We start from the raw sequence: 25,397 nt of genomic DNA on the forward strand, positions 1-25,397 counted from the left end.
TTAGAACCCTTTAAGCCCTGCCCTTCAACCTCCGCTCTGATTCTACACAATGATTCTGATTCTACACAACAGGTTCAATAGCCAGCGCATATAGCATTCCTGAGAGAGAGCAGCCCTGTCTCACCCCTCTATGCACTCTTAAAGGGGGCGCTGAGGCCTCCATTAATTTTCAGCACACTCTTAATGTCCTGGTACAGCACCTTAATCATAGCTATGAGACCTGGACTGAGGCCAAAACTCTCTAAAGTCTTCCAGAGGTAAAGGTGCTCAACCCGGTCAAAAGCCTTTTCCTGGTCTAACGAAATGAGACCAGTTTTAATGCCCAAAGAACCAGAGATGTCCAAAAAAAAAATCACGAATTAAGGACACATTGTCCAGTATACTCCTATCCGGCATGCAGTATGTCTGGTCCTTGTGGACGACCTTGTCCATCACCTCCCTCAGCCGGTTGGCCAGTGCTTTAGACAGGATCTTGTAGTCCGAACAGAGAAGGGACACCGGACGCCAGTTCTTCATTTCCTGCAGGTCTCCTTTTTTCGGCAGCGACGTTACCACTGCCCTTCTGCAACTGAGTGGCAACATCGTGTCTTTAAAAGTCTCTGTAAAAACAATTAAAAGATCCCCCCCCATATCGCTCCAGAATTCTTTGTAGAGCTCTACCGGGATCCCGTCAATTCCTGGGGCCTCCCCCCCCCCTTCATTCCCTGCAGAGCCGCGCACAATTCATCCGCCCCAAGAGGACCCGCCAAGCCGGCGTTCACACCCTTCGGGTCCCTTGGTAGCTCTCCACAGAAACGCTGAAACAGTTCGTCATTTTCATTATACTCCTCAGAGTAGAGCTCAGAGTAAAAGCTTGCCGCTCTCTTCCGGATACCATTTGTGTCTCTGATTTCTTGTCCTGCCTCAGATCTTATAGCATGGATGACACTCCTCTGCCCATTCTTCTTCTCCAGCCCGAAGAAGAACTTTGATGGCGTGTCCATCAGCGCTGCATCCATGAAGCGGGACCTGACCAGCGCTCCCTGAGCCTTAGTGCCCAGCAGATCTGTAAGAGCAGACTTTTTAGACTTGAGATCTTCAATATGATCTTGATTTCCAGTGGATTCTGCCAAATTCTGCAACACCACGATTTCAGTCTCCAGATCTTTCATAGACCTAGTAGTGTCCCGTGTGAAATTGAGAGTGTACTGCTGACAGAGCTGCTTTATCTCTACCTTTCCACGATCCCACCACTGTTTCAACGAGCTAAAATCTTGCTTTGTTTCTCTAAAACTGTCCCAAAAATAAATAAAAACCTCCTTAAAATGTGCATCTTCTAAGAGAGACGTGTTAAAATGCCAGTATGCGCTTTTGGGCTTTACGTTGGGGATAAAAAGGTTGCACAGAACTAGAGCGTGATCAGTGAACCCAACAGGCATCCTGCTGCACTTTTTGAAAATGTTGAAATGGTGTTTAAAACAATAAAATCTATCCAGCCTAGCAAGGGAAATTAAATTCCCTCTGAAATGAGCCCATGTGTACTGCCTCTCATCTCCATTTCCCCTCCTCCAGACATCGACCACCTCGTGCTCCTCCACCAGCTGCCTCATTGCTCTCTGTGAAGGCCCATGAGGTTCCTGATGGTTCCTATCTATTGCCTCATCCTCTGTACAGTTAAAATCTCCTCCCAAAAATAAAAAAATCCTCCACATTCACTTGGCTTAAAACACCGCTTAAAACCTTCAAAAAAAAACACTCGCTCAGGCCCAGAGTCAGGAGCATATATGTTTACAAAGACAAAGTTAAAAAGCTCAAGTTTTGCCCTCACCACCAGCAGCCTGCCCTCCACCACCTGCTCCACTCCTAGAGTCTCTGGGGCAAACATTTTAGAGAACAGGATCCCCACCCCCCCACTAGTAGTGCTCTTGTGACTCAGCACCGCCTCACCCCTCCATTCTCTTTTCCACTCGGCCTCATTGGCTGGGTCACTATGTGTCTCCTGTAAAAACATCACATCTGCAGCTTTGATTTCCATGAGCTGGTAGAGTAGGGACCTCTTTACAGAGTCTCTGGCTCCATTTATATTCAATGTGCATATGTTTAAAAGGCTCATACTTAAATAAATGAAACCCAACAAACAAACTGTTATCTTTGCCTTGAAAAATACCTGAGGTCCTAATATTCATCATTATCCCCATCATTATTGTCACTTTCTTTGTTTATCTTTGCAACTATTTTCTGTATCCTGAAGACTTCCCTCTGCTTTTCTTGTTCAAATGTGTCTTTAAAACGTTGGCGAGCTTCTCCTCATCAGAGAAGTAGTCTCCTATCTCGACACCCCATTCACCTTTTGTTCTCCTTAAAAAGTCCTTTATTTTGCTCACACTGTATCCAGCTAGCTCACTGTCAGCAGCAGAGTACTCCTCCCTACTGGACTCAACCTCTGCTGCTCTTCGGCTTCCTTTTCCTGTACTCACTGGCATTTTTTTGGCCTGTGAGTTTCCCATACTCCTCGTCTTCCTCTTTGACCGAGCGGCCTTCATCGCCTCCTCATCCTCCTCCATGTCTACCTCACTGCACGTCAAACCGACTTCTTTCGCCACTTTTCCACTCTTACACTTCCTCCGTCCACTCCTTCCCCACCTGCCGGACTTCCTCCGTCCCCTCCTTTCCCACCTGCTGGACTTCCTCCGTCCCCTCCTTTCCTACCTGTTGTACTTCCTCCGTCCCCTCCTTTCCTACCTGTTGTACTTCCTCCGTCCCCTCCTTTCCCACCTGCTGGACTTCCTCCGTCCCCTCCTTTCCTACCTGTTGTACTTCCTCCGTCCCCTCCTTTCCTACCTGTTGTACTTCCTCCATCCCTTCTTCTTCCATTTCCTGCACCCCACCTGTCTCCTTGCTCCCCCCGTGCACCTCACCTGCCTCCTGTTGTTGCTGTTGGCTGTCCTGCTTGCCCCCTCTGTCCTCAGTGTCTTTCTGCCTTGAGTCTTCCTTGGCACTGTCCTTTTCAGCAGACTTATTTTTTTGAGGACATGCCTTGCTCTGGTATCCCTCTCTACCACAACTAAAACATTTCGTATCGTCAGACGTTGCAAAAAAAACATATTCAAACCCCTCCACCCTTAATTTGAACACAAGGTTCAGCTCTTCATTCCTGTTGAGGATCATGAAGAGCTGCCTCCTATGTGACACCACGTGTTTTAGGAGGGGAGACTTGCACCCTGAGGACAGCTTCTTTACCTGAGAGACGACTCTCCCATGCCTGGAGAGCTCTCCCGTGATCACCTCTCTCTAATGAATGGTGGGACGTTCGACACTACGACCCTCACTGCCGGTGTACTCAGAGGAAGGACGGGTACGTGTGTGTCAAACAACACGATCCCCTCCTCCACCACCGTATTTGCCTTGTGCACACTCTCGAGAAAAATTACCACAGCCTTGTTGACCCTCGCAGGGACTTCACGCTGCTGTGACCCACCAGTTTCCCCACTGCCATGCTGCAGTCTTCTACTGAGCACGGGAAGCACGGCGCGATCTTTACGCCGTTTTTGCAGCTGCTCCATGCGCGCTGAGCAGCACGCGCCGCTCGACTGCACACAAACACACACAAAGACTCGACACCCCGCTAAAATATACAAAACAACCTTGTGAACTCTACACACCACAACACACTCTCATACAAAAGATTGCTCAGTGAACAAAAAACGGAAAAAACGCTCGTATCGCTATCGAAGCACGCTCCGCGCTCTCAGCACTCCTTCCACGAGAGAGAGAGAGAGAGAGAGAGAGAGATGTACAACAAAAAGTATATTTCATTTGATTTTAGAGGCTACAGTAATGTGTTTGAACTCAAGTTGGTAGTCAATTAATAACCCTTATGGTCCCATTCCTTTTCCGTAGTTTCCTCCCGGTCTCGGTTGCCTAGTAACGCGTCCTAACTTAAACACGAATGGTGGCTCTATCCAGCGTTTCTGTCGACACCGGGTTAGTTGTTCATTAATGACATCAATAAGTGGCATGTTTACATTGACGGTGAAATGTTACGTGTTGCTTTTCTAATGTTCAAACGGGTTTGACCAACGTAAGTGTCACACACTACAGTTTAGCGCGAACGACAGCAGTCGTAATTAGTTTTACGACGCTGGCTAGGTTGGCTAACATTCTCTAACAAACACAGGAAACTTCTCGTTGTTGGTGTAAACATATGAGCTACCGATAGTTGACGTTCTTCCGACATGGACCTGGATATCCGTCATTATCTTACCAAGGCAAAGGAGCGAGAAGGTCTGTATTGTATCGACGTTCAGCTTCAACGAGTTATTAAAGTGTGCCCGTGTTGTGTTTAACGTCATGTAACGCTACTTAACGTTTAGACTCCGGAGCTCTGCGGTCAGCGTACGAGTTAATTGAAAGCGCGGCAGTGGCTCGAACCGGCGGACGAACTCCACGTATCGCCCCGGAGTTGTACGTGGTTTGCGCGGAGGCAGCTATACAGGTGAGGCCGGGGGGTGGGGAGGTATGTTCGTTAGACTGTGTCGCTGTCATCGTAGAGTCAAAGAAAGGAGTTGATACATCCACTTAACGTGAGGTCATGGGGTCGCAGCCCCTGGATAGAATATAAAAAAGAAGGCTGTGCTAAGTGTGTGTATTTTCTGAGTTCCTTGGCAACAATGTCCATCAGAAATGTAAGTTTTATATTATTTATTATTATTAGGATGAGATAGTCTCAGGGCTCATTTGGTCTGCTCTGTTAAAAACACTAGGCAGACGAATAAGCCTAGAAGATATCATTTTTGTAATTATTGATTTGAATCATCATGTGTAATCAAGTTTAGGATCTATCCATGCCAGAAGTGCTAATGTGATGCCAGTGACGCCTGAGCTTTATTTATTTTTGCCAAATTCCACTGAAGTAATTAAGCTTAACTAGGTTACACATCACACAATATAACATATATATTTTATATTCTGTCACCAGTATCATATAGAATCATGTTTAGGCCTATATTGCACATTGAAGACAGCCAATCCAGATGTTCACATAGGCCTGATGCTACCAAGCCATCTGATGCTGAAATCCTTGTGTTTGAAAGATGGCACGTGAGAGAACACATGCTCTGAGCGTGCCCGCAACCTCGCCCTCCAGTTGCTCCGAGGAGCGTTGCCGTGTTGTGAGGAGTTCAGAGACCGCCGAGATGTTCGCAAAAGACACGTTGCTACAAGCAGCCTCAGAGAATGACAGATGTATTATCATTTATATTGGTAAATGCCTGCTGCTGTGATGACGTGTCAGCGTCATCGTCTGTGGACGCACTGACATTTATTGGTGTATGGAGAGGATTTATTTGTTTTCAGTAAATAAAGCAGAAACTTGATCCTTTCATAATTCTTAGTTGATGAACACAAATGCTTTGTTGCTGACAGCATCTGAAGGTACTGATATAGAGAATCATTTGGATAAAAAAAAACTCTGCAGGAAACCCCCCTACCGCACCCCCTCACCGGAAGAGTCATATCACAAATTCCATTCTGTCACTGTTTTCGCACAGTAACTTTAGTTATCAAAATCTAACGATTATTCCAGGAGGACAGGATATTAATGAGTATTCACTAGTGTGGACTGAAGAGTCCCCGGGCAGGTGAAGCATATTTGAATAATGGAACACAGTGATATTCCATAATGTGATTTGTTCTCTCTTCTTTATATCGTTCAGCAAGTGTTCTCAGTGTTTGCCTTGAAGTCTCAGGCTTATTTGAATACTGAATTAGTCGCCATCCTCAGCAGGACTACATCCCAATAGTCCTCAGTTGTTGAACTATGAATATTCCTGTTGCATTAAGACATTTTTCTAACGTTTTCTACCATACTGATGTCACTGTTTTGTCATCTTCTAGCATGATACAAAATTAAATACCTAATGATAACACAAATAAAAGTTTACAGCATGCAATATTTCTGTTATGAATTATCTCCTCTGGCAGCGCTACAATTCCTTGAACGAAAACTAGCCCGTGGGAATTTGTTTAACAAGTAGCAGGAGACCGTGTATAACACAGTGCTGACGATGTCAAGAAAAAAAACCTGCAATTAGGATCATTTATTGTCACGCATAAAACAGATGTGCGTCAGCAACTGTGAACGGCTGCTGCTGGGACTTCATGTCACAGCCATACTTTGGATATTGTACCAATGCATAGTGCACTTTATACACTTTATACATATTTTTGTCCAATACTGTCTATATTTTGTGCCTTATTTTTATTTATTTTTTTGCCATAAGTTTATTGTAATTCTGTGTGTTAGGAGGACCCAGCAAAATAAGCTTTTCATTGTACAGAATAACTGCCTGTTATCTGTGCATATGACAATACAAATATCTTGAATCTTGAATCTCACATATACATCGAGCCATTTGTGAGTAGTTTGTATACTGCATCCAATTTAGAAAAATGCTGGTGACACAATGTGACAGCGGATGAGGTCTAAATATTGATGTGTTTTTTGGCCTTTGTGTGTGTGTTTTTTTTCTTTCCCCTGTGTTTTCAGCTGGGCTGTTTGGAGATAAGCACAGCGTGTCTAAAGATGTACTTTGAAGGTAATCCGCCGGCTAATCCATTTTTGTGTCGAGCCTACCTCTGCCGGGGCCAGCTGAAGTCTCCGCCGGCCACTGGGAGCGTGGTGAGGACAGTCAATTGGACACATCTCCTCAAGGGAGGGTCGTGTGTATATGTGTTTCTTTGCCAAAGGGCTACACACACACAGTTACTTTGGAGATATACTGCACTCTTTTGCACACACAAAGGAGCAGATGTCCTTGCTTCGTAAACAACTTTTTTTCTTCACAATGTGATTCTTCAAGGCACGTTGCCCTTTTGTCTTTTCACACTTAAGTGCAGTTTGTCTTGGTATTTAATCAAACTGTGGCCTCTACTGAATAGTTTCTTTTCTGATCTTTGTATGATTGTATGATGTGACAAATTATTTTGCATTATTTTCTATTTTAGGGAGACTTTGAAGAGGCTGTGCTGTGTTTTCTTAAAGCAATTGAAATTTCAAAGCATGAACCAAGGTACGTAGCCTCAGAAGTGTGTTTGGCTTTGTTCTAGCAGTGTCAAGGAAGTTGGCCAGTTTATGCCGCACACAGCTTATCATCTCTGATATAGCTTGGCATTTGCCATCACAGTGCTGATGTGCAACTGTAAAGACAAGCAACGAACGTGAAATATTCAAAACAGGGAATGTTTTAGGTTTTTTTCAGCTACGCTAGCTTTTGAGGGTTCAATCTGCTGCGCGACATATATTCTGCGACAACAAGGTTTGATTTCCAAAGAATACAGTTGAAATATGACATGATTCTTCATGCTTCACCCCACAGGTGGATAATATTCAGCAGGTTTACTTCTTAATCTGTGAGCAGGGCGAGAATAGGATGATAAATATAGACGTGTGATGATAGACATTGTGACATTTTAAGAAAGATGCATCGGGAGATAGCGGCTCAGCCTTTGCTAACAAGCGGCACTGAATCTCTTTGCTAATGAACTCGTAACCTGTCAATAAAAGGGCTGAATGAGCAATCCCAATTAACACCAAAGGGAATACATATCTAATACACCCAGCCCAGACTAATGCACAACGCACTCTCTGGTGTATAAATTAGCAGCACTCAAATGGTCTGTTCACACAATTTCCTCTAAAACAGCGCCTTGAATTCATAAATTTCCCTCATTTGACATAGAAAGGCTCATACGGGAGGCTCTCCTCAGGCCCATTGGACGATGGTTAATCCACACACATTTGCAATTCACAGAACCTCTCCGTACAGAGTTGACACTTGGTCTGAATTGAGTTGTGCTGAGAGATGAAATGGCTTGCCTGTGGATCATGTGAATAATTCAGTTTCCTCTGTTAAATTATTTTCCATCTGGTTTGTTTTCTCACAGATACTACTTCATGGCGTTCAATGCCTCGGTGCTGTACTTCCAGACAGTGCGTCCTCTCCTGCAGCCAGGGCGGTGCCGCCACCTCGTCCCCTCCCTCAGGCAGGTGGTCCGAAGTCTGGAGGAGATGGCAGACCGGGACCACAGCTGGAGAGCTGAGCTCATGATGCAAGTGGCCCCTCGATGCTCTCAGTTCTCCTTTATGAATAAGTCCAGTCCTGATTCTGTCCGGTCTCATGCTGGATTCATGGGGATGAAGCACAGAGCTCATTAACCAGCAGTTTGTGATAGTAGCTCTCTGGTTCCCCAATTTATTTTCTTTATTATTATTTTTACCTTATTCTCCTGAATGAGTGGAGAATCCATCTTTATGTAAGATGTTTAATCACGTCTCATATAACGCCTCAAATGTTACTTTGTTATTTTATTAGTAGAATGCAATGCAATTTTACAACATCCCATGTGTCAACATGTCAAAAAGGGAGGGCTATTTTACTGGATTGCATTGGATGTACAGTAGCTAGGTTTATGTCAAAATAATAAACTGGGAACTCGGTCTACAGTGCTGTGGACCGTCGCAAAATACTGTTCTTTCACACTGAAATCGTATCGGCCTAATTCTCTCTCTCTGTTTCTATTCAGGCATCTCATCAAATGTCTTGTGGACTCTGGGGAAATGGAAGAGGCTGCAAGTTTTGCCAAAGTTACGGAAGAATTCATAAAGTCACATATCCCACATCTTTATCCAAGACTCTTTACGTTACTGGTAAACAGCATTTATTGACATTTTTAATTGAAAGTTCATTTTGTCAGTACATTTTGGAAACATTACCAGTTTTCTTGCAGTTAACTGTGTTTAATTTGAAATTCAGTAGACTTTTTTAGTGAAGCATTTGGGTTGATGATCAATAAAAATGAACTTCTACCTTTGCTCTTCTCTCCGTAGGTCCAACACAAGCTGACAGAGAGTGATGTCCTCATTGAAATGAGCCGGCAGTGTGCTACCTTAGCAGTCATCTACAGAATACAGGAATTCCAAAAGTAAGGAACGTTTCTTTGCTATATATATAAGTAAAAGTGTTTTTTTTGTATTGGAGGATTTACTTAGCAGGAAGCATTGTTTAGTAGTTTTTTTTTGCTCTCTGCTGAAAGTATATCTCATCTTATCTGCTGTTAAGTTGAAGACGTTGTACAGTAGCAAGAAGCTGCCTTTGATCTGCCTAAATTGTGAAGGCAAAGCTGTTTTTGAAAGAATATGATTGATTGATTGATTGGATGCTTGTGTTTATGGAATGTTCCCAGCTAATACTACAGGCAAGTTCAGTCAAGACCTTTTATTAGTGATGCCCTTATTAATGTGAATACGAACTTCAGTTGTTCAGAGATTCAGAGTTTCACCACTCTGTATTTGTAGCCTACAAAGTGTATTATGTTTTCAGGTTTGCATCCATCACATTCTCATGGACGCGATATCTCGCCTTGAGCGACTTTGTTTCAAATTTGGCTTACAAAATATGCTCATGATGAATACTTCACACATATGTCGAAGAGGATACAATTATGAAGTGATGACATTTCGGACAAACTGCAGCACAATTGGCTGGCAGTGGCATAAAACCGGAAGTGGTAGTTTATATTTGCTATGTGTTCTTAAGCTGTGGGATTTCCATGGTTTCCCGTGGTGTGCAGGTTTATCTGGCTGCCTGCGCACAGTAATAGTATCGTACCATGGCTTCTGGTGTGTCATCGTACAAACCAAGTCCCACCCCCCCTCTCCGACCCTTTTCTGCAGGCATGTACTCAACATGTCAGAGCTCCTTATGGCTCTTCAGCTCATCTATAAACGTCGGCCGCATGAGTCAGTCTGACCCAACCATCGTCAGCACCATATAGGCTATTTTGCTGGAGGTCTATGGACTGTGTAGTGTGAGTGTATTAGGGGGAGAATGGAAATACAGATGCATGCATACTCTTGGATGCATAAGTGTATGCATTATTAATTAACAGACATGTTTTTTTTCCCCATGTTGTACAAACAGCAAGTTGGAAGAAATAAATGAGGTCGAACCAACAAAAGATGAGCTTGAGCAGGTTTTTCGTCTCCTGATAGATTGCACCAAAGCATCTGCTACGCCAGTGAACTCCAGTCCTCTTCAGAGCCCGACACCCATCCAACCAGCTGACAGGTCTGTGACCCAAAGTGACCCGAACTAATGTCCTTCCCAACGAGTTTTTCTCCGTTGCTCCCTGTCGTCTTGCCAAACCTCCCGCTACCATACAACCACATATGGATAACCCAGGGGCAGCGCACAGCCCGGATTACTGTACTGAAGTGTTGGGAGTTGTAAAAATTATGTTTTATCTGGGATTTGCAGAGTTCCTTTCCTCCTGGAGTTGGCTCTGCTGGCCTTGAGAGTGAAGCATCACGATGTAGCTGTCAACTGTTTGAAAGAGCTGAGGTCGGCGGGAGAGGCTGTGAGTGTCCCCTGAAACCTCAGGCAGTAGCCTGGCTACACGCTGGAACTCAACACACTTTGCCTGTAGATGTGTCGCCGTCTCTCCCGTGCACTGCTGAACAGAAAATCACATGTACACGTGTTTGTCTTTTCAGACTGTCGGACAGCGCGTAATAATGGAATGTGTCAACTGCGAAATCAACCTCCAAAAGAGACACGGGAAGATGAACGACTACTCCAAAGCCAGTGTGGAGGTGCTCCATCATATGTCTGAGTTATCAGCCGACGTGTTCCCACCGCATGCGATGCAGGCAGTGGACCCATCGGCAGAGTCTTGATTAACTGTTCAGTAATATTTTCTGTAATCTCGTTCTTTGTCCGAAGGCAGTGAATCCAGAAAGTCCCCTTCACTTCAATGGGTATCCCGGCTTTAAGAACTGCTAACCCATCTAGCAGCGCTCAGAGTTTCAGCTGAGAAGTTTAATTATCTGTTTTTCCCACTCTGACTAGAAATTTAAAAATCTCGAGGGAAGGAGGACTCTGTAATCTCATTTTGTACAATTTCATATTTCAGCGTGAAACGTGTCACATTTACAAAATTGGCACCACGTATTCAATTCAATCCAAGTGCGCTTGCCAAATGATAGAAGTGTTGTGCTCTTGCTGCTACAGGAGAAACACTCTCGAACTGTAGTTGTTATCCCACAGGCCCGGCTGAAGGAGATAGGCCAGCTGGATCAGTGGCTGCTTACCGCAGTGAGGGAGGAGGACCCTCAGGCCGCGCAGGCAGTGTGCGCTACGCAGTGGAGCTTCTGTCTGCCGCTCCTGCAACACAACCTAAGGAAACGTATCAGGAAACCTCTTCTCAGGGTGGCCCAAGTACTGGAGGACATTCAGAGGTCTCCACTTTCCTCATATCTATCATGATATATACTCATCTGTGTTTACATATGTTTGGCTGTGTCCAGTAGCCTAGTTAACCCCCCAAAATAAAAAGACAAACAGGTTGTGGGCTGATTCAACATGCTGTCAAGGAGGAGGACTATTTTACATACAGTATGCTGCATGTTTTGGTGTCTCTGGTTTTAGTATAGTAGCTCAACCTGTGTTGTGATGTAGTAACGTTTAGTTTTGTTAATATCTAGTTTAGTTTTTTGAGGGGAATGCATAATCAGATTGTTTTATTTACATTTTTTTAAATGCAGTATATGTTTGTGTTTGACATTTGGATCAAGTAAAAATGCTATTATGTTGATTTGGCATATTTTTTCACTGTATATTTCGTCACATTTGCAGAGGGACATTTTTAATTTTTCAGTACTGTATGTCATTAATAGCCCATTGCCCCAATTTTGAAATTGTGGGAGCGGACCTGCAGATTTGTCGTCATTTATAATATACTAGTTGATGCTGGAAGTGTTTACTATTTTCACAGTGTGTTGCTGGAGACGCGCTGTCAAGTCCACTGGGAGCTGGCAGTGATTGAAGAGGAGGACGGGTGCCTTGAGGCTTCTTTGACTCACCTTCAGAAAGCCATGCTGCTGGATGACGGGACGCGAAGAGAACGCTTGTCGTCAGCTCTCCGCCTCCTGCAGCTCAGAGGCATCCTCTACCAAACGCCCCCCCGGGCCGAGGATAAAGCCGATATGCTTATGCAGCAGGTTTGCGGCCGATCTGTGTCAGACAGTCTTAACATTACCAAATGAAACTGTTCTTTAAAACTTACCAAAGGGAGACTTTTAATGCAAAAACATACTCTGTTTAGAAACAGAAACCACACATAGGTGCAGTGAAGGGGAACTTAGCCGTTGCACAGTTTTTGGTTGTCAACATCGAATAATGTAACATTTAACTTGCATGCAGTGTGCAGGTTTAATGAGATATGTTTAAGTGTAATTTGTACGCAATAAGAACAATTATTCAGTGTGTTTGTATGCATGGACTGTCAGTAATGGCTACAAGTTAAGTCTGACATCCCTCTCTCAGGCCAGGGACATGCCGCCCCAAGACAGGACAGACAGTCGTCCCATCCTGGTCGCCGTGGGTCTGCTTTTGGCCCCTGACGACTTCCAGATGGTGCTGGATGCCGACAACGACTCCAAAAGTACACAGTTCTCATCTTGCTTTGAGTTTTCATACAAAGACACAATAACATTTTCTCAACACGTGTCCTGTTTGTCAGAAGACCTTCAGTTGTTGGGATAGCTGGAAGCACACATCCATACTGAATACGCCTTTGGCCCCTTGTTTCTGCACCAGGAATCACACACGTCATTAAACTTTGAAAGAGTATTCCCCCAGATACCTCTCATCTGGGGTAAAGTGCACTTCTCCTTTTAAGCATTTACATTAAAGTGAGATGAGAAGTATCTGACTATTTTATGGGATCAAACGATGCTGGGGCAACACTGGTGGTTATGTGCTTTTATATACTTGACCTTTCACATTCGAGTCAACTGCAAAACGCTTTTACGCTTTTTCTGAGATTTACGCTGAACCAGCTGCTCGGTCCTGATGAGCTCTCCATCTGTCTCTCTTTCTCAGCTATCTCTGCACTCATTGTTCTCAATGTACTGTATATATTCTTATTTTTTCATTTTCTGTTGCTTTAATAAAATAGGCGTACAGATCAGGCCATGTTAGGTGTTGAACTGTGGCATTAGTACATGTTTTGGAATCTGCCATTCAGTCCATTAATGAGTATGTGCATATGATTTATTATTTGAGCTTGGCTATCTCAGACAAATCCCTCTGTTCTGAGCTGACGGAGCTCCCAGAATGCAGCCTGAGGGCAGTCCTCTGCGCTGATTGCGTAATGGGCTGCTGGCTCAGTAAAGCAGCCGCTGATTACTCGCGGAATGTGAATGCGAATTGAACGAACAGTGACAGCGTTGAACTTGCTGGGTTTTGCAAAAAAGTGCTCAGAGAATCCGTATATGTGTTCCGGCAGTTGCTTGCTGCAAAGCCGCATCGACTGTGCTCCAGATCATGTAGAAGAGGGGCCTGAACTCAGGGAGCGCCTTTGATCTCGCACTTATTTCAGGCGCCTTATTGGCCCACAGCATCAAATGAACATTCAGCAGTCTAATGACCCAGGAAAGAACTCCCTTCAGCCCTTTGACAGCTAGTCAAAGGGCCTCTTTGGTCCGTAGAGGCACCTCTCGGTTTTTATCTTTAAAACTCAAGCATCCCCTGGATGACGACACTTAACCGTTGTGTTCGATGCTTCAAAGCCAGCACACCGAGTATCCCTTTAGACGAGTGGGTTTAATTAATTGTAGCTTTATTGTTGCCACAAAGTTGTGTTGCACCTCAGATGGTCATCAACAAGAGGCGCGTGCATGAGGCCGTGTGTGTGTGTGTGTGTGTGTGTGTGTGTGTGTGTGTGTGTGTGTGTGTGTGTGTGTGTGTGTGTGTGTGTGTGTGTACTGTATTTGATTCCTTTGGTGAGCGTTCTGCTTCTTTGAAAACACTCCAGTCAAAGTCACAGACCTCTTTTTGTAGTTCAGGCCATCAAACAAATGCTAGAATAACCCTGTTGCTGCAGGCGGGTGCAACTAGAAATCTGGATCATGCTCCGTTGTTTTTTTTGTGTTTTGGGTCTTACTTGTCGACGTGATTACATTGAAGTCTGCGATGTTGCTGTTTGAAAAGCAGGCGATGTTTGAAATGGGCCATTTACTCTTGTGGTTATCGTTACTTTCTTGGAAAATTGCATAATTAGGCACATTTTGTATCTTCCTCAAAAGGATTACATTCTGACCACGTACATTAGTGCACATTTATTTCATGTTTTATGAATACTTTAGACCTCAGGAGTTGTGTAACAGACTGACTCGAGTTTTTGTTATGCATACTTGCCGGAAAATTGGATTGACTCATTATTTAGAGAAAATGCAGGAGCTTTTCCAGTAGCATTAATACAAATCGAAGTTATGTATTCAGTCTTCCAACAATTGTCTAGTTCCCGTAGGCAGTCTTGGATTTGGACCAGAGGCTCGGCTCTCTGCGAAGGCGCAGCATCACTCTACATCTGTGCGGAAGCTGGATGGACACCTGGCCAGACAAGGAGATGACACAGACAATGCAGAAAGGTGTGTTTGTACATTTACGTGTATTAATTGTGATACATGTGTGTGTTTTTAATACAAGTGAAAGCCCGACTTCTTCTGGCCAGTGTAAAGTTTTCTTAGCAATTATTTTAGCTGTCAGGCTTCCCAGAAACCCAGTTGGAAAATTAAGCAGGCTTTTATGCTTTGTTGGATATATTATTCCATGCTGTTCCTCAACATTATATACCAATGATTGTTTTCTCTCTTTTACAGTTAAAGTTGTTGTGTGACTGTAGGAGTCAACCTTCTGTTCCATTCATAGCGCATATTTGAGGCTCCCTGCCTTCCAATATCATTACAGTACAAAAGTGTGCACATAATACATTGTAGGCTTAATGAGCAGGAGAGGGCAAGAGGCTTGAATTGAAGATTCCCCAAAGGAAAAGTGTATTATTCATGACACTCCAAACACCCAACCTTAGATCTTATAAAATGTGCTGCTTTGCCCTTTCTCTGACCTCCACCATCTAAGATGGTATCATCTCTAAAGCGTTCTTTATTCCTTTGCTGCTCCAGAGCGAAGCTGTGGGCAACGCTGGCGAAGACGGCCAGGAAACAGGAAGTTTGGGATGTGTGCCGAGCTGCTTGTCGATTCTGTTTGCTTTACGACGATGGGAGATGGAAGATCTCCGAGACAGATGGTAAGATGGAAATATTCCTAATATCTTAAAGGCACCGGGGGGGATATTTGTAATATCAGAGAGATGGACAGGAAGTAGTAGTGGTTGTATTATGTATACAGTACATACAAGATGAAGAGTATTGCTTTTTAATGAGAGAATTCACGTCACCGTTTTGGTCGGTTTGATCCAGAATGTAGCACCTCGGAGGAAGGAAGCGGTGCAGAAGCTCTTGGCGTTTGCAGTCGAGGCCAAATCTGCGTGAGGGACTTACTGCGCCTTTTAGCCGAAATCCGCTTCATCAGTGCTGAGGTGTGTGATTGCCAACCCAAACCCACTTTTCAAATGTTCTTGCACTAGTAATCCACAAAAAACACATTGCTCCTGTTGTACAAACGTGGTTGCGTACACGGAAGATGATCATAAGCTCTTTGACCAACTCTTCTGTGTAGATAAACCAATATGTGACAGCAGCATTTATCCAGCAGCTTACTGTGACTCTTTCTGCCAATAGACTCCCCTAATGCTACACCCTGTACCTATTGTAATGTGAAGCAACAGGATGTTCCCATCTGCATTATGCCTAATTCACACTACAAGACTTTCGCCTTAGTTTTTCACTTGTTGTTGTACTGTATTGTTTCCTGTGACGGCCATTTGAATCCAGCTTTATAATGGTGGACTCTGCCACTAACAATACAAACTATAGAAAGGTAACTAGTATATACACTGAATGGCCATTGCTGAAAATATGCCGATCATAAATAGTAGGAAAATTTACTTATCTTAAGCATTATAACCAATGGCGACTGAAGACGACCCATAGAATTATTGGTGAATCTCCCAGGGACACAAACCGGTTTTCAGTTTTTTTTATAATACACTCATCTATTGATTTTATTCTACGGATCAGACACAACCACTTTGATTGTGTCCCTTTTCGGTTATTCGTGTTAATGTACATAATTTACCAAGAGCAGTGGAAGGACTACGTTCACATTTCCTGGTTCTGCCAGCTTTTTTTGTCAAGCTTGCAGATGTTTTTGTATGGAGGTGTTCATGTTTACAAAAAACTCTTCTAGCTATCGCAGATCATAGGAATTGTCTTAGAATTTTTTATTTTTTTGTAATGTGAGACTGCTTGCAGGAGTAAACATGCATTATGGGATTTTAAACAAGCCCCGAGGTAGATGTTGATTTGTTGGAGTCAGAGATTGTTGTGCTTGTCTTATAAGCCTGTCTCATTGTGGAATCCTGCTTCCCATCAAGCCTGCAGCTCCAAGTCTTTATTAAGTCCATAGAGATGTTAACTTGACAGCACTTTGAAGAAAATGGAGACAACTATCCACAGCAACTACATGACCTTGTCAGAACTGACTTGCACTGTAGCGTCTTGGCTTGCTCCTCTCATGTAGCGCTCTCTTTGTTCCGTGGTACACTGGTATTCTTTTTTGAGAATTGGGGTCATAATTAATTAATTTAATAGATACCTACGTCTCAGTCTGATGATGAAGACGGGTTCCTCTTGGCTTATCCGAATTGTCCGCTGGAGTAAAATGCTCACCAGTCGTTTCTTTTTTAGCCGCTGCAGCTGAGCTTCAGCGGCTCTGGTGAAGCTGTCTTTCCCATAGCGGGAAGTCTTCTCTCCTCGTTTTATTATGAACATGTCAAAACAGGAAGTCATCTTTCATATCGGCTCTTGTGGTTGATAAATGAAAGTATTCTGTCCTGTCAAGGCCACAGTCCAGAAGCTGCTAACGGAGGGGGTTCAGCTCAATGGCCCGGTTGTCCCCGCAGTGGAGAGTGAGTTGTGTGCGTCTGAAGAGGATCCACACTGGATTGTTTACAGGTGAAAACACAATGTGTGCACACACACACACGCACAAGCACACGCACAAGCACATGCGCACACACACACACGCACGCGCACACGCACACACACACACATAATATTTTGTCTGTATTATGTCTTTTGTCTATGCACTCTGTATGTTTCATTATTTTCATATCACAGATTTTAATTAATATTACGTGACCATATAAAACATTTCAAATATTCTGTTGTATTTGTGATTAGTAATAGCTATAACAGCAATATAAGCTTTCAGTGAGCATGTTTCCTCCACTTTCTGTTTGTAATCCTATGTCGTTTTAACAAAACCGTGACTTACCGGTAATATTTTTTTTAAAGAATGAATTCTCAGGTCCCAAAAATGATTAAACCTGATGTTCGTGTATTTGATCAAATGTTGTGTTAAATCTCCAAGGATAACAGATGTTAGTACATTTGAAGGTAACGGGAGGGTTAAATATGTTATATATGATTATATAAAATACTGCCTCAATGTGCATTGTCAACTGCAGTCTCTGTTAGTGTGGTTTTAAAATGCAAGTGTTTCAAAGGACAACAACTTGTGCTTCAGTCTTTTAAAGTGAACACATTGCATAACTCGTCAGAGATGATGATAGGTTATGGTTAAACTGATGCAATCTCTTAAACTACAAACCCATTAACTAAAATAGGTTTTGATTCTCTTGAACCAAAACGGCACAGCAGCCCAGAAAACCGTTCTCAGACCAATTAGGTGTTTAAACATGGTTTTAAACAAGGCTGTTATCACCTTTACTAAAGGCAGAGATATTGTAGATAATATACACCACAGAGCTCCAGGATCACACAAAGTCATGACGGCCTATTTTCTTTATTGAATTGACAAGACCTGACATTTCACATTCAGCAGTGGAAACACTGCTCCGCTGCGCTTCACCTCCAGCACATTGTAACATAATGCAGGCTGAGAGCTTTATCCAGGTGCTCAAACAAATTGGTGTTGAACGCCTCATTTGATGTAACGTATTTGACATTGGCAAGGTGGAGATCCTCTCTCCCCTGTGCGTCATGCAACAAAAAAAGTTTAGTTGTCGACTAGAGACAACACAATGTAGACAGTGGCCACTTAACTGTTTTCTCTCTCTCTCTCTCTCTCTCTCCTCATACAGTAAACACATTTTTCAATCTCCCTTTCTTACTTTCTATTCACCTCCTCTCTCTCCCAGAGATTGGGTTCAGGCTCTGTCAGCCTACGCCACCTCCAGCTTCTTGCGTGCAGCAGAGCTCGGCGCCGGGATCAAGGAGCCGTGGGTGGTAGCCAATGCAGCCATTTACCTGTGGAACTACAGCAGCCACTTGTTGGCGGCTGGGGAGTACCAGCGCCTGCTTCCCACCTTCCAAAGTCTTGTGGCGATGCTCCAAAAGACAGAGTTCACTGGGTAGGCCGGGTCTCTAACTTAGTATCAAGTGTAATCACAGGGTGTATACTCAAGACTTTTACACACTGCGGGGGTGTTGTACTTGTATTCATTTTTGAATGAGGTAAATGTGTCTGAGCTTTCATATCAAGCCATTATCCAATGATTTGTATTGACGGTATGAATAGTTTAATGCGAAGTAATAGCAGGCGAGTATTTAGCATTTTCATGCCGTTTATTGGTTCCGCCTTTGAAAAGAATAGTTTGGGTGTTTTACCTGGAGTCCTTGCAAAGTTTACTGCAGTCCAAGCTGTTCCACCAACAGTGAACTGAATGAAAAATGCATCTTGTGTTTTTTTTAAACAGGTCTGAACCAGAATACCACAGTTGTTTGATATTAAAAGAAAATCAGTCCAGCAGTCATTTACTCCACTGGTTTCTAACCTTGGGATCCAAAGCTTCACCTTCTTGGTTATTTAGGGGGTGTAAGACGACGCATACAAAATTATATTCACTTAGCTTGTATCTCTGCCTTTCATTTATTTCTGTTAAGAACACTAAATCAAATTATTGTTATGTTTGGAATATTATTTAAGATATCAACTTTTGTTCTAATCCCCACATGATGAGGGCACGGTGAAAACCTTAATACTGTATGCATTAAATAAATATGCGGATAAAACAACCAAAGAGCTAATATAACAATGGCCAAGAGTCAGGGTGAAAGAACAAAAAAAAGCCTATTTAGTTTGTATTAAAACTAAAATTACAAAAATAACAGGAAAACTTATTTCTGATGCAATAGTCACAGGAAATGATCAAAATTCATCCAAATCTTCCTGCAGTTATTGTGTTCACTAGTTGTGTTAATTGAACAGTTTATCAGTTGTTCTGTTATTGAGTACAAAATGAAATATCCATAAAATATTGAACTCACTCAGTGGGCATCAATGTTACTCAATGATAGAAAAGAGGTCCCTCAAGGAAAAGGTTGTGAACCCCAGATTTACTCAAACATTCAGTTGAGTACTCTGCAAACAAAGTCTTTACATTTGAAAACTATAACATTTTCAGCTGATAACTCCAATATGTACACTCAGAAAAATCCTTTTAGGCACGCTAGGAGTTGACTTGTAAAAAAACGTTTGTTAATTTAGTCTCTGGCTCTGGAGCTCACTCTCCAAAAAAAAACAGGCGGTTGAAGCTTGGCTCTTGTTTCTGGGTGTAGAACGAAGAAGTGAATGTTCATGAAAACAGACCAAGCTGTCCTTGGGCATAAACATAATAGTGTGAACATTGCGATTCATTGATATACTCATGTAATGAGTATATCAATGTAGCTAAGGCAACATATATTTTGCTGTCCAAATCTGTGGTACGTTTTTGTTATACTTTCAGGAGGGAGTAGAATATACAAACAAGGCTATTTGGCCTTTAAGCCCAAATTCCAGTGCTTGTTTTCCCAGATGATGTCAGTTTGGAGCATGCTTGATATTTTTATTTTTCAGGAACCGCACTCTGTTCGTGCTGCTTTGTGATGCCGTGGCCCGGGGATTGATTCAGCCTCTGTGCGGACCAGACAGAATCGAGCAAGCCCCGCCAGGAGACAAGGGTCGAAACAGACACGAGAGGGGGACGGAGAAGTCTGCCAGTGTCCACGTGGTTTTCTTTGACCCTGTTGCCCTTCAGGATGTCCGCAAGGCATCAGAGGTACGTCAGTCTGTGGAGCTAATGGGAACCTGTCTGTGGCTGTGCATGACGAAATGTTTTCATCAATAGATTTCATAATCGGTACCATAGAAGTGTTTGTGAAAAACACAGCCTTTTTTTTTTGTGTGTTCATTTTCAGTTACATTATCGAAGCATCAGTCTTTGATCTCATAAAAACGTCCTTTTTAAACAAACCAATAAACGTGCCTGCGTTGCCAACGTGTGCTAAGTAATGTTGTTTTATATATATAATATGTCATTATAAAATCAGAACCAAAGTTGGTAACAAATGTCTAATGTCGCCATGCATTTGCATATAATGCTGCACACATCACTATAAATTAGCATGTAAATGCCCTCTCTTAACATAGATTCATATTAAGACTCTTTAAATGCGCATTAATTTGCAATTAATGAAATCACCATATTTGCACAAAGATTAAAAAGCCTATAAACATAGAGAACTACTTTCAGGTCAACTATCCGAAAGAACCTTCATGTTCATCACAAAGTAAAGTAAAACGGAACATTTAGGGTTTGTGGTTTGTTGATTTGTTGCATTTTGGCAAAGCCCACATGACTGACCCTCCCAGGCTGATTGTGATGGCTTGAGCTGCTTTTCCTTTTTTTTCTTTTTGCCTTCAGTTTCTGATCTTTCCACTGTGAAAACAAAAATTCCAGCATTCAAAGCTTAAGAACAGATCAGAATCTCACAAAATAGCAGAAAGGAGAGTGTTGAGACTCTGAAAGGAGTGCGTGTATAATCTCTGAATGGAGTTTGCATAATCTTTGCAAGACGTGTTCAGAAACTTAAATTGTAATCTTTTGTACAGATATGTATCACACTGTCAACACTTTTGAAAGTTTTAAACTGGAGGTTTGCCAATGGTGGATTTTTACTGGTCAATATAATAACGATAGATTGGATGATAGCAGATTAATCGCCCGATACCTATTAGCTGATCGTGTTGCTATATATTCGATATATTGCATATATTATATTGTTTTTTATATATATATATAAGAGAGAGAGAGAGAGATAACCTCTGTGATAATGTAAGAGTGAAATTGTATGATGTAAACTTAATTACATATATTAGTTATGACCACTAGTCGGCGCTGTTCGGGCGTCTGGAGGTAAGAGGGTAAAGTGAGGGGGAGAAGAAGAGAGAGGGGGAGAGAAGACGTGGACTTGGCAGTGCAGTTGGATTTGTTGACTAGAGGAAAACCCAAAACGTGTTGGACTGATTTATTCCTGCTGATACACCCACGTCGCTTACAATAACACAAATACCACTTGTTAGCTTGTTGTAAAAGCAGCTGTTCCCAGGACTGCAAAGTTCCCCCCCCCCCCTCCCTTCAGGCCTCAAAGTACGAAGGCCATTTTCATGGGTTCTTTAACAGTAATTTAGGTTATTATCAGAAGTTTATTACAAAAAAGTTGATCTCGTTATGTGTCCTTTATGCAAAATGGTGCTATACGTCTTTGTGTAACTGCTCAGCCTCCCTCAGATGGCTCAAATGCTCTTCTACGCTATCACACTTCATGTCATCCTCCATAAAATATGGCTGGCTAGTGAGCTTCTTGTAAATCCATGTTCTGTAATTCAGCCCTTCGGCCTGGTATTATTATGGCAAAAGGTAATTGGTTCAGAAAAACAGACGAGACTACAGGGGCTGGAACTGAAGGGCGTCTTTCTATAATGGGGATGAAAAAGAAAATGATCGAGGATGATAACAAAAAATTTAAAAAACGTGTTGGAACGGGAACGAAAGGTAGACCTTGCCTGGGAAACAAAACAAAAACAATATTCTCTGCATATGACACGACATGACGAATGTTCGAGCATCACAGATGAAAAGTTGAGGCCTCCTCATTCTATGCAACAAAGCAACAGTCTCCAATTCGTTTTTAACGGAAGCCGCTGACATGAGGCTCCAAACTGATGCCTGTCGTTGCTTGTACTGTGGACACACATTACGTATCCAACCATGCACACATCAGCACACAGTCACATCTATTGAAATTATCCACCATGAATAACAGCTCTAACTCCAGATGAAAGGCCCTTTATCAGTGAATTATTAACTAAATTCCACCATGTCTGTTTCCTCGTTGGAGGAAAGATAAAAAAGTGATCTTTTCCAATGCATTTTTTAAAAATAGCTGACAGCACAGCGGGGTCAGATACAATGTCTGTCTTGAACAAAGTCTTTCTGGAAGCTTTTGTGTATGTCAGCCGTGTCTGCGGCTGGCAGGCTGGCAGAGGGCCTTGGGCTGGGGAAAGGCCAGGGTCTGTAGAGTCTTAAAGATACATGGCACAATGTATGGTATTTGATAGACACTAGGGTCTACATTTAAATTGTAAATGTCATTTCGGATTATGCAGAATCCTCACTGTTAATGTTGTGTTCTGCTTACTGAGCTTCTCAGACTGCTAATACCGTACCACGTGCTTCAGGCTGATGGAATGCAAGCTCATTGTTGTTTTCTACACTTCCTTTTAGCTGTGTGACTACGCCCTTCGCATATCCACCTGTAACACCTCAGGGGAGGCCGTCCCCATTGCAGCAAGGAAACAGGCGGTGGCCACATGGGTGCGGGTCAAGAGGCTCCTGCAGCAGGACATTGGCTCAAAGATGGAGACTAAAGATGAGGTACCATTCTCTGAATCAGCTCAAAGCTGTCTTCGCTGATTCGTGTTTAGGGCCTGGAAATTCTGAAAAACTATTTTTCCGGTCATGGAAAACACTTGTAAAATGAGAGTTATGTCCTGGAAAACTTGTGTTGTCTTGGAAAAATAAATATTTTCCTTTTTTAAGTTTTTGCTGAGAATGAACTATTAGGTTATCTATCAAAGCTCCTAAAATGTATAACATTTCAAGGTTTAGTTATGTGCACGATCATATTAACGTTCAAATGGTAGTTTATGGACAATAGTATTCTGAATAGACTGCTAACTCCCAATAATATAAGTTATAGTGTCTTTCAAACGTACATATGAGTCACTTCTAGTGACATATGATGATTGTCACCATTTCTAAGCCTGTAGGAGATCATTTCATGGATGGCAAGTTATAGCCACAGACTGCACGTCTTTCAAATCAACCTTCTTTTCTAGAATCTAGTCTTTTAAATCTACCTTCCACAGGGAGGAGCATACTAGTTTGTGGCGCAATCCTTGTCTGTCATACCAGCTAGATCACCGCTGTATAATTATCTCTAGGGAAGAGTGGGACCCTGTGTTCATTACATTGTATCCAGGATTGGGTTCTAGTTGGGTACCAGTTCCAGTATTCAGAAATCATTACTAAATCTTGCTAAATTAGTCCACTTTCCAGTCTAAAGAGCCCTATATACCCCATGGTTTTATGTTAGAAATGTACAGTATGATTCCCCCGCATTTAGAAGCTGCTGGCTAACTATTTGGGGCAATTAGCATTATTCACATTAATTAGCATAATAATATGTATTTCAGCAAATACTTATACAATATTGGAGTGCTTTCTCTGGGTTATCCAGGATGCTGAATATATTTCTGTCCATTTAAATCCGAATTGGTCATATTTCCAGTCCGGTTGGGACAATTTTTATGAAGTTTTGAAATCACTGTATCAATTGGATGGAACAGATAACTATTTGAAATGAATTGAATATCTTCAAATGAATTATAACTTGTAAGATATTTATTAACACAATGATCCAAACAATGCAGAACATTTTTTATTATAATTCACAGCCCACACTCTGGAGGGACTGACAGTTGGGTATTGGAGAAAACAAAGGTACCATGCCAAACTGTTATGAGTCTTGTGAAATTAGATCCTCAAATAGAGAAGGGAGTAAAACATGGATAACAGGTGGAGCACATGAGTCCTGGAACATGTTCAAAACACCAGTATATCCAAAATGATCAGAGCAGAAATCTCACCGCACTAGAAAACTTTGATCAAGCTAGAGCGCCTTTCACTTCCACTACTCTCCCCGTCTCCTTCTTCTTCTCCTCCAGACTCGACATTGTCCTGCTCTTCTTGCTGTGAGTGTGTCAGCGATTTGCAACACGCATTATTATAGTCTTTGCAGAAGCAGCAGAGGGTACAGGCCAGGCCTGCAGCTGCACTTTGCTGTGGTTAATGGCTTTAACCCAGCATTGCTGCAACAGCTGATAATATCCAAAAACCCTTCAGTATTGCAATTTGTGTGATATGAGAAGGGATGCATTTTTATATTTTCCTACGCTGTTATTTTCTATTTCTTGGAGGGGGATGTTACCCTTATGTATACAACGTCTGAGATTAAGAAAACCTGTTTTGAAACCTTTTGTAGTCCACCACAAGAAAATGTGAAATGTAAAGAGGAGTGAACTGTTGTTATAACATAATCATGTCACAGGCATAATGTATCCTGTATTACATTATGGTTCTTTTTTAATGTGCTTATAATATTGTAGCTGATAATGCCTGACATATTTTATTAATCTCTTTGATGCAGTAGGTACTTCCACCGCATCCATATTACAGCATTGTATCCGCTGGACTGCGATCATCTCTGCATGTCATGTTTCTTGATTGTGCGACAGTGGGACAGAAATGTGGGGAAAGCTCTTAATTTGTCACCATAATCCCTCGACCATTTGTCGGCCAAGAATTTTCTGTCCTACATTAGTCGCTTCAGGCTGATGTGCTTTGAGTCACATCGACACCAGGTTTGTTTCTCACATTTCAAATTAAGAAATGCAGTGTTTAAATAAATTGTTTTTTTTTAATCATTAATCTCTATAAATCATTCATCAACACATTTTCCACACAATAGCAAGTCATACATCATCAACGAGGTCATCCAGGTTTCTTGGGACACTAGATAAAATAATCCCTCTGCAGGTTCATATTTGATTTATGAGCAAGTAATAATACATGTATATGTTTTTTTCTATAATTAAATTTAAGGGACTGGTGATGCAGCAGGAGACCGCACTGCTCATTGTCTTCTTCCCGTTTTTGCAGTGCGAGGACGAGAAGGTGTCGGCGATGACGAGCGTGCTGGTTGCAGTCGAGATGCTCCAGTGCAACCGGAACCCGAGGCATACGGAGTTCTCTGTTCCCGGCCTCTCGTCGGTACGTACGTCTCCTCGCTGTTGCCCAGATGGCGGCAACAGATGCCGAGGTGGAACCACGGACACACAGACACTGTCTGCATCTCATCATGTGTCACTATCTCCAGAAATAATGCAGCTGCCTTGATAGTAATGCGTTGGTTGGATCGAAACTTCGCAAATCTGTGGAGAATCCCTCTCTTGATGCTTAACGACCCTTTGACCTTTTTCTACACG

The 25,397-nt window shown here is 42.5% G+C and overlaps 1 protein-coding gene across 1 annotated transcript in view; it reads left to right on the forward strand.

Annotated features, from left to right (window-relative positions):
- Nucleotides 1–4,214: 4,214 nt before the first annotated feature.
- cfap46 (cilia and flagella associated protein 46) overlaps nt 4,215–25,397 on the forward strand; it is a gene marked incomplete at both ends in the record, with an annotated part of 58,193 nt that continues 37,010 nt past the window's right edge. Inside the window, 21 exons of the mRNA XM_079229809.1 lie at nt 4,215–4,263; nt 4,353–4,474; nt 6,527–6,658; nt 6,985–7,049; nt 7,924–8,092; nt 8,567–8,686; nt 8,867–8,961; nt 9,960–10,106; nt 10,296–10,395; nt 10,532–10,630; nt 11,085–11,275; nt 11,812–12,037; nt 12,363–12,480; nt 14,341–14,470; nt 15,005–15,129; nt 15,302–15,420; nt 16,845–16,957; nt 18,166–18,378; nt 19,866–20,067; nt 22,576–22,725; nt 25,072–25,182. Of these exons, the coding sequence (XP_079085935.1) occupies nt 4,215–4,263; nt 4,353–4,474; nt 6,527–6,658; nt 6,985–7,049; nt 7,924–8,092; nt 8,567–8,686; nt 8,867–8,961; nt 9,960–10,106; nt 10,296–10,395; nt 10,532–10,630; nt 11,085–11,275; nt 11,812–12,037; nt 12,363–12,480; nt 14,341–14,470; nt 15,005–15,129; nt 15,302–15,420; nt 16,845–16,957; nt 18,166–18,378; nt 19,866–20,067; nt 22,576–22,725; nt 25,072–25,182 (2,796 nt within the window). The remainder of the gene's footprint in view (nt 4,264–4,352; nt 4,475–6,526; nt 6,659–6,984; nt 7,050–7,923; nt 8,093–8,566; nt 8,687–8,866; nt 8,962–9,959; nt 10,107–10,295; nt 10,396–10,531; nt 10,631–11,084; nt 11,276–11,811; nt 12,038–12,362; nt 12,481–14,340; nt 14,471–15,004; nt 15,130–15,301; nt 15,421–16,844; nt 16,958–18,165; nt 18,379–19,865; nt 20,068–22,575; nt 22,726–25,071; nt 25,183–25,397) is intronic.

Source organism: Taurulus bubalis (assembly GCF_910589615.1).
Source record: "Taurulus bubalis genome assembly, chromosome: 14".
In the NCBI taxonomy this organism is placed as follows: domain Eukaryota; kingdom Metazoa; phylum Chordata; class Actinopteri; order Perciformes; family Cottidae; genus Taurulus; species Taurulus bubalis.